The sequence below is a fragment of the Cryptosporidium andersoni genome, assembly GCF_001865355.1.
Source record: "Cryptosporidium andersoni isolate 30847 chromosome Unknown contig_25, whole genome shotgun sequence".
NCBI classification, from domain to species: domain Eukaryota; phylum Apicomplexa; class Conoidasida; order Eucoccidiorida; family Cryptosporidiidae; genus Cryptosporidium; species Cryptosporidium andersoni.
In genome coordinates, this window is record NW_027122911.1 from 75773 (window position 1) to 84945 (window position 9173).

Consider the following 9173-nt stretch of genomic DNA (forward strand, 5'->3'; position numbering starts at 1 on the left):
AATATTTTGTGTGCAATTTTTTTCTCCCCTACTTTTATATAATTAAATATAAATTAAGGAATTATTATATATTATAAATATGAGCTCAAATATAAAGTGTATATTTACGGATGTAGATGGCACATTAGCGAATAATTATAATAAACTTTCTATTAGAAATGAAAACGCATTGTTAGCAGCAAAAAAAGCTGGTATAATTGTTGTTCCTGCTACAGGAAGATCTAATATTGGATTTTTAAAATTACTTTCAAAAAATATAAGGGAAATAGCTAAATATGAAGGTTTTCCAGGAATATTTTTTAATGGAACAGTCTTAATAGGTCCTAAAGGTCCATATGATATCTTAAAATTATGGACAATTCCTGATGAATGCATGTATGATTTATGTGACTTTTTGGATTCTATAAAAGAAGAGTGGCATCAAGATGATGAAGGTTATGAAGAAGCAATGTCACGTGGAGAAATAAATAGGGGTATTGCTTATAGTGTTTATTTATCCAATGATTTTGTACATAAAGTACGTGGAAGTTATCTTAGAGCAGTTGAAGGATTAAGTCATGAATTTTCTAGGAAAGTTGATAGTGTAATAGAAATTATAAGGAATAATCCAAATACATCCTTAAAATTTGTTATAGGTGAAAGTAGAGTTACTATGCAAAAAGTAAAGGATTTATTAGAGGAATTTCTTGAAAATAAACCTGCTAGAGTATTATTTTCACATCCAGATATATTAGAGATTTTACCTGAAGGATCTTCTAAAGGAACTGCAGCCAAATATTTACTCAATGTACTTAAAATTAATCCTAGTGAATGCATGGCTATAGGAGATGCCGAAAATGATGTAGAAATATTAAAATATGTAGGTACTTCAATAGCAGTATCTAATGCTTGTTCTGAAGTAAAGAGTGTTGCAAAACACATAGTAGCCTCTAATAATGATGATGGATTTGCAGAAGCTGTTGAAAAATTTTGTAACTTAAGTATTTAGCCCTATGACATTATTTATCTTTTTCTTTGGTAAGATCTATTTACTATAAACTAAGTTAAATATACTAATAAAGAAATGAGAAGATAATTACTTTAATATATAATACGAGACATGGCGCTGAGATATGTCTACTATTTTAGTTACCTATAAGGCGAGATATTGGAATTAAGTGAACTTAATTTTTCTTTATATTTCCTTTTTGTTCTGACTTTTTTTTAATATGAATGATATAAAATGTATAATTACTGATATTGATGGCACTTTAGCTAATGAAGAATCGAAATTATCTATGGAATGTGCAAGGGCATTCCGTTCTGCAGAAGATGCGGGATTTATCATTTTTCCAGCCACAGGTAGATGTCAAAGAGGTCTCTTTGGTATATACGATGATGAAACAAATAATATTATAAAGCATAAGGGGTACCCTGGTATATATCATAATGGAGCATTAATAATAGGACCAGATGGTTATGAAGATATTATTGAGGAAATATGTATAGACCGTGAAACATGTATTGAAATAATTAAACGTTTAAAATCCTTAAAATTATGTGAGAAATTAAATGATGGTACTTTAATATATAGAGATTTATCTATTGGTATATATGAACGTGATTTTGGAATTGTTGAGAGATCAACTTTTACTGAATCAGTTAAACATCTTAATGATAAATCTAATGTAATTACAAAAGTAGTAGATAATTTATTAGAATTTGTACAATCTATGGAATATTTACCTCAAAAAATTTTAGTTATTGAACCAATTTCGAAATTGGGTCATCTAGTAGAAGAAATTGATCTTATTGGTAAGGCTTTAGATGTAAGAGTTGTTTTATCATCAAAGGTATGTATTGATATTCTTCCAACTGGAGTTTCAAAAGGTCATGCAGCCAAGATATTATTAGAAAGACTTGGTATTAAACCAGAAAATACTATGGCAATTGGTGATGCAAATAATGACTTAGAAATTCTTGAATATGTTGGTCATCCAGTAGCTATGGGTAATGCAGTTCCACAAGTAAAAGAAATAGCAAGACATATAGTTGCAACAAATAATCAACATGGTTTCGCTGAAGCATTATATAATATTGCAAAAGTTCCTAGACCAAAAATAAGTACTTAATAGAAAGTTCCTTATTTTCTGCTTTTTTTTTTTTTTTTTTAAGTTTATACTAATATATTGTTATTATTAATATTTGTCATATGTAGAACTTTATTATCCATTTAAGATTAGCTCAAATTTTATTATTAATTATAATTAATATTTATCTATATTATCACTAAATTTAGAATTTATATAAATATTAATAAGGAAGAATGTAATAAATAACTTTCTAATGTAATTTAGTGAATCTGTGTGTGTGACACGTAACACACGTGGCGCTGGCAGTTGGTGTTTTTTTTTTTTTTTTTTACTTATATTTTTAGAACTTTTTTTTTGTTAATATTTTCTTAAATCAATAAAATGTCTGATGTAAATATCTTAAGACAATTAAAAATTATGACAGCTGTTTTGAATAGGACAATGAAAGATCTAGAATATTATAAAAAAGAGGAATATGAGTTCAATACAAAAATCGAGTTAATGAAGGTAAGATTATTTTAAAGAAAAAAAGAAAGTCACTAAATTTCAATAAATATTAAAAATTATTTTTATTAAAATCTTTATTTTTAGAATCAAGGAAGAGATATACATGATATACAGCAACAAGAAAAGTGTCTTCATGAAACATTACAAGTTTATCATGAAGTACTTAAAAGACTTCACAGTAGCTATTTTGATCTTAAGACATTTTTGACAGAATACTTCGATGAAAAACTTGCTGAAATAGATATGTGCAATTTACCTAAACCAGATGATGAATTAAGCACTTTACTTAAGAATGCCTATATGGAGTTAAATAGTGCCGAACTAAAATATAATATATTATCTCAATGTAAAGAAAACATTTCTATATCTACAGAAAATATGCAAGGTGATAATGATGTATAATTTAGTTTATAATATTAAATAATAGATCTTTAAGTATTTATTTAAATATTAATATAATTAGGTATCAAATATATTATAGAATGTGGGGTATTATATACCGGTAATACATGTAAAATGAACTATTATAAATTATCTAATAATAAAGAGATTCCTATATAAAAATTTTAATTATAAAAATTTAAAAATAAAATGGATGATACAGAAAGTATGAAAAGTTTAGTTGGACTTATACATAAAGTTGAAACGAAAAGAAAAAAAAGAGATTGGGAGAAATATCGTGAAATATCTTCAAAATTATATAAAGAAATAGATATATCAATTAAAGAATATAAAAAAAATCAAAAAAATCTAGAAAATGAGATAATAAAAGAAACTTTAAATGAAAATATAAAGGAAGATAATGAAATTGAGAAAACAAATAAGAAATTAAAAGATTTATATATCCTTTTGCAAAATAAATGTAGAGAATTTGAAAAAAAAAAACGTATATTAAATATAAAAATCCAACAATCAAAATCGAAATTTAATGATATTATAGAAAAAATAGATAATGAAGAAAGAATAGAAATGAAAAGGATTACAAGGTATATAAGAAATATATTAATTAATACAAAAAAACAAGCATATATATTTTCTAAAAATAGTATTTCTTATGAAAAAAGTAAACTTTCTAATGCTCTCAAAGAATATAAAATTTAGATAATTATTGAGTTTTTGGAATATAATCGATATATTTAGAATAATTTGAATCAATATCAAATATTCTAGGACCAATACATTCAGTTATATCTTCTATTGTAAGGGTTTCTTTTTCAATTAATAAATTTGATAATTTATATACTAAATTTTTTTTCTCTTGAAGAATTCTTTTTGCTCTATAAAATTGTTCTATTAATAAAGAATTAATCTCCTTATCAATAATTTGAGCAGTTGCTTCTGAAAATGGTTTATAAAATGAATTATTTGATAAATTAGAAACCTTAAGAGATTCATTCATTGAAGAATAGCTTACTAAACCTATATTTGGATTCATACCATAATGTAAAATGATATCATTTGCTATTTTAGTAGCTTTTTGTAAATCATCAATAGCTCCAGTTGTAATTGTACCAATAAAAAGTTCTTCAGAAGCTCTACCACCTAAAAGTACAGCTAATTTATCAAGTAAAGTATCTTTTGTATATAAATTGACTTCATTTGGTAATATTTGTGCAAAACCTAATGCACCATTAGTTCTTGGTACAATTGACACTTTTAAAATAGGATCAGTATTTTTTAAAAACCATCCAACAATAGTATGACCAGCTTCATGAAAACTAACTATTCTTTTTTCATTAAAAGAAAGATAATTATTATTTTTTTTTAAACCACCAATAATCCTTTCAATTGCTTGTTCAAAATCAATTGTATCTATTCCATCAATAGTATTTCTTCTTGCAGCAAAAATTGCTGCTTCATTACATATATTAGCTATTTCTGAACCAGTAAATCCAGATGATAAAGTAGATAATCTATTAGATAATTCATCAATATTTAATTTTGAATTTAATTTTAAAGGTTTAAGATGAACCTGAAATATTTCCTTACGTTCTTGTAAATCTGGTTTATCAATAATAATAATTCTATCAAATCTACCTGGTCTTGTTAATGCTGGATCTAATATATCAGCACGATTTGTACCAGCTAATACTATTATACCACTTTTTGACGTAAAACCATCCATTTCAACTAACAATTGATTTAATGTATTTTCTCTTTCATCATTTGAATTATTAGCAAATCCACTTATTCCCCTTTTTTTTCCAATTGCATCAATTTCATCAATAAATATAATACTTGGTGCATTTTTTTGTGCTTGAAGAAATAAATCACGAACTCTACTTGGTCCAATACCAACAAATATTTCAATAAAATCACTACCTGATATAGAAAAAAAAGATACATTGGCTTCACCTGCAACAGCTTTTGCTAATAATGTTTTACCAGTTCCTGGTGGACCAACTAATAATGCTCCTTTAGGTATTTTTGCACCTAAAAATTCATAACGTTTTGGTTCTTTTAAAAAATCTACAAATTCTTGTATTTCATTTTTAGCTTCTTTCATACCAGCAACATCACCAAATTTTATATTTGATTTTATATCTTTTATTTTAATTGGTTGAATACGTCCCATTTTAAATAATTTATCAGGATTACTATTATTTAATGATCTTGAACCTATTCTTAATAATAATAATGTAAATAATAAACCTAATGTAGTTGGAATAAAATTTCTTAAAAAATCATGAAATAAAGTAGATTTAGAAAATTCAATTGGTATATGATTTAATATATCAATACCCATATGTATTTGTATATCTCTAACCTGTCTTTCAAATGAATCTAAACTTCCAATTGTAAAATCTATCATTTTAGGTTTTGATTTTATATTATTTAATTTTGTATATTCTGAATTTGAATTTATTGATAATTGTGTATCATCATAATTAGATGATGATTTTGTAAGTATTAATTCATTTGGTAAACTTTTTAAATATGCTCTTCCTATTTCACCATTAAATATAATAATTCTTTCTACTAAACCTTTACTAAGATATAATGAAAGAAATTCTTGAAGTGTAATCTTATTATTATTATTATTTTTTATTGAAGTAAAAATTATAAAACCAATTAAACTACTTATCATAAATAATATAGATTGTTCAATATTCATTTTATTTGACTTATTGTTATTCTTATTTATATTATTTATTTTCTTTTTTTCATTTATAGTTGTCTTTGAATATGAATCATTATCTTTATGAAATTTTTCAAATCCCTTTGGTAATTTAAAGTAATAATTACTCATATTTAAATAGTTATAGTTATTATTATAACTAATCTTATTATAATTTCTTTTAATTTTATTATTCCAATATTTTAAAGTAGAAAATGTATAAGTTATAATTTGCAAATTTTGCCATTTAATATTTAGATTTAATATATATGGTCTTATCATATTTCTAGAAAATTTCACAAATTTTATATCCACATTCATTATATTATGATTATCTAAATATATTAATAATTCATCAAAATTTAAATCAGTTTAATTTTTTATTATTATTTTAAATTAGATCAAATATTCATCTTGGATCAAAGTATATTATTATAATTTTAAATAAAATAATAAATAATTCTAAATATAATAACTTTTTATTTTCCAATTTTATTATTTATCTAAAATTTAAGATTTTACTTTATTAACTTTATAAGTAGTTTATTAAAGATATTTTCCAAATAAATAGTAATTTTATTAATCAAAGTATCCCCGCGAAGCTAATAATATTTAAAATAGTACAATATTCAAAATCCCGTTAATATTAAAAAAATTTAATTAAATAAAATTTCATATTTATTTTAATGGATGCATCAACATTTTGTGGTGGTAAAAGTGATACTTATTATTGGTCTCAAAGTGAGACAGAAATATGCTGTCAATTAATATTTAATAAATTATTATCAGAAAATAATGAAAATAAAAAATATATAAATCCATTTAATATTAAAAATTTAAATGTTAAAATTAATACAAAAAATATTGAAATATTATATGAAAACAACTTATTATTTAATCGTAACTTATTTAAACAAATTAATCCAAAAGAAAGTACATGGTATATTGATAAGATTGATAATAAAGATTTACATATAAATTCATATTCTGAAGAAAATATATATTCATCTTATATATTAATAGTTAATTTAGAGAAAATGAAAAAAGGATGGTGGAATTCCTGCTTTGAAAATGATGAATCTATTAATATAGATAATATTACAAGAACAAAATATTTTCAAGATTGTGATGAAATAGTACAAGAAAATATAAGAAAATTAATTTATAATCATGAACAAAAATCAAAAGGTTTATCATTATCTGATAATGATAAAATATCAGAAATTATAAAAGAAGCATGGGATGCAGAGAATTCACCATTTAAGGGTATACCATATGATCCAGATTTTGTTAAGAATATTACAAAATAATTAATATAATTAGATAACTTTTTTTTATTTTTAGTGCATTAGATAATTTAATATTTAATAATATATTATAAGAAGTTAATTAATTGAATTACTTTAATTAATTTCAATCTAATTTTAAATCATTACATATATATATAGTATTCTAAGAAAACAAAATAATTTATTAATAATTATAGAATATTAAATTATATATTCGATTTTTTTTAATTAATAAAATATTCTTTTTAGAAAATTATTATATAAATAAGATTTATTATATATATATATATATATATAAAGAAATATATATTGAATAGAATGTTTGAAAATTAATAAAAATAAGGAATATAATATATTAATAATTATTAAATGAATAATTAATTTGAAAACAAATATTTTAAACTAATTAAATATGACTGAATAGTAAATTAAATTATACTTTTATATTGTTATTTAACTAGAGTAAATATTGAGACTTAATTTAATAAATTTATTAATAAAATTTTAACTAAATATTTATTTTAAAAATTAACTATATATAATTTAAAAAGAAAAATAGTGAAGATATATTGAATTTAATTTACTATAAATATCTCATAAATAAAAATTGTATTAGAATATCTTAAAATTATTCTTATAATATTAATAAGAATATTTATACTAATAGATCTAAAACAATAAAATAGATTTTATTATTATTATTATTGACAAATATGTTTAAAAATTATATTTAATCATAAAATTAATATTATTATTATTAAGTTATATATTAATAAAAAATTCAATAGACAATATTATTTAGATTTAATTATCTATTTTTAATATAATAAAAGGACATTTCGAAAATATCTAATAATAATTAAGAATTTATAAGAATATTTTAAAATATAAATGGTTTTAGAAATGGAATATATAATTAATATTCTATATTTTAAATATATTAAATACTAATTATTATTACTAGAATTATTATCATTAATAGAAAATATAAAAGTAAATATAATTGAGAATTTTTTGTGGATATTGTATATTTATAATAAATATAGGTAAATTTAAGTATAAAAACTTTTGTTAATATATTTTTAATATAATAATTATTAATATTATATTGATCTAATAATAATATTAAAGATGCAAAATATTATATTTATGTAATTTTATTAGTAAAATGTTAAGTAATAAATATTGAGGTAAATAAAAAAGAAAAAAAAATTATAATATTTGATATTATAGTATAAAGTATTTTTAAGAGATTTTAAGTCAAAGATCTCAACCGCGTGGCATCACATCATGTGGAGTATAATCTTCATTATTTATTGTATTATATATTACTTTATATTTCCAGTGATTATGAAAACTTCTCATTTATTGTTAATATATCTTAGTTTAAATTATAATACATATACATATCTTTTGGTAAGTTATAAAAGTATAATATATTAATAAGTTAAAAATATTTAATATTTTAATTAGGTTTTTTGTAATAAAGATAATAATTATTATAATGAATTAAATTCAATAAATCAATATAATGATATTATCTATCAGATGGATATGAATTCATCAGATATTAATAAAGTAGAAATTTTACCTTTTGGTGCAATCCCTTCTATACAAACACTTGATAATCCTAAATCTAAGGAAATTCATTTACATACAAATAATATAAGTTATAATGAAGATATACAAGATCATTTACCAATTGATCATCATAAAGCAGATAGAGTATTAAAAATGTATTTGGAAAATTTAAAAAAAGATGATGAATTTGAAGATCATAATACAAAGAGATTGGAATATATAACAAAAATATCTGAATATAACAATAAAAGTATAAATGTTTCAGAAATATATTCTAATAATACATCATTTAGAAATATAGATAATTCTCCTGGAGTAGAAATTGATTCTAATTTATATAGTGATATAGAAGTATTGAATTATGAAGAAGTAAATATTGATATTGTAAACAAGAGTGATAAAGTTAACAATTTTTTTCAAAATCTACCAAAAATAAAAGTAGAAGATATTTCAAATACTAATATGAAATTAGATAATAAAAGTATTAAAGATTCCCAAATAAATTCAAATAATATAAATTTTATTAATACAAGTTTAGAATATCAATATAATGATTATAATAATAAATCAAGTATTTCTATGATTAATAATATAACACCATATAAT

At 21.2% G+C, this 9173-nt stretch overlaps 7 protein-coding genes across 7 annotated transcripts; 6 read left to right on the forward strand and 1 right to left on the reverse strand.

Annotated features, from left to right (window-relative positions):
• Window positions 1-79: 79 nt before the first annotated feature.
• On the forward strand, window positions 80-988 carry cand_026680 (haloacid dehalogenase-like hydrolase family protein; the record flags this gene model as incomplete). Its single annotated transcript, XM_067212896.1, has 1 exon — window positions 80-988. One exon carries the CDS (start codon window positions 80-82, stop codon window positions 986-988), a length of 909 nt encoding a protein of 302 aa, XP_067066479.1.
• Window positions 989-1208: 220 nt separating this feature from the next.
• cand_026690 (haloacid dehalogenase family protein) lies at window positions 1209-2111 on the forward strand (the record flags this gene model as incomplete). Its single annotated transcript, XM_067212897.1, has 1 exon — window positions 1209-2111. One exon carries the CDS (start codon window positions 1209-1211, stop codon window positions 2109-2111), a length of 903 nt encoding a protein of 300 aa, XP_067066480.1.
• A 342-nt stretch (window positions 2112-2453) lies between these two features.
• On the forward strand, window positions 2454-2981 carry cand_026700 (tubulin binding cofactor A family protein; the record flags this gene model as incomplete). The annotated part of the gene is made up of 2 exons (XM_067212898.1): window positions 2454-2579; window positions 2664-2981. 2 exons carry the CDS (start codon window positions 2454-2456, stop codon window positions 2979-2981), a joined length of 444 nt encoding a protein of 147 aa, XP_067066481.1.
• Window positions 2982-3170: 189 nt separating this feature from the next.
• cand_026710 (uncharacterized protein) lies at window positions 3171-3680 on the forward strand (the record flags this gene model as incomplete). Its single annotated transcript, XM_067212899.1, has 1 exon — window positions 3171-3680. One exon carries the CDS (start codon window positions 3171-3173, stop codon window positions 3678-3680), a length of 510 nt encoding a protein of 169 aa, XP_067066482.1.
• A 4-nt stretch (window positions 3681-3684) lies between these two features.
• Window positions 3685-6018, reverse strand: cand_026720 (AFG3 ATP-dependent protease family protein; the record flags this gene model as incomplete). Its single annotated transcript, XM_067212900.1, has 1 exon — window positions 3685-6018. The coding sequence occupies one exon, from the start codon at window positions 6016-6018 to the stop codon at window positions 3685-3687; it is 2334 nt and encodes a 777-aa protein (XP_067066483.1).
• A 365-nt stretch (window positions 6019-6383) lies between these two features.
• cand_026730 (uncharacterized protein) lies at window positions 6384-7007 on the forward strand (the record flags this gene model as incomplete). The annotated part of the gene is made up of 1 exon (XM_067212901.1): window positions 6384-7007. The coding sequence occupies one exon, from the start codon at window positions 6384-6386 to the stop codon at window positions 7005-7007; it is 624 nt and encodes a 207-aa protein (XP_067066484.1).
• A 1527-nt stretch (window positions 7008-8534) lies between these two features.
• Window positions 8535-9138, forward strand: cand_026740 (uncharacterized protein; the record flags this gene model as incomplete). Its single annotated transcript, XM_067212902.1, has 1 exon — window positions 8535-9138. A coding segment is annotated over one exon (604 nt), but the record flags the coding sequence as incomplete, so codon positions are not given.
• Between the last annotated feature and the right edge of the window lie 35 nt (window positions 9139-9173).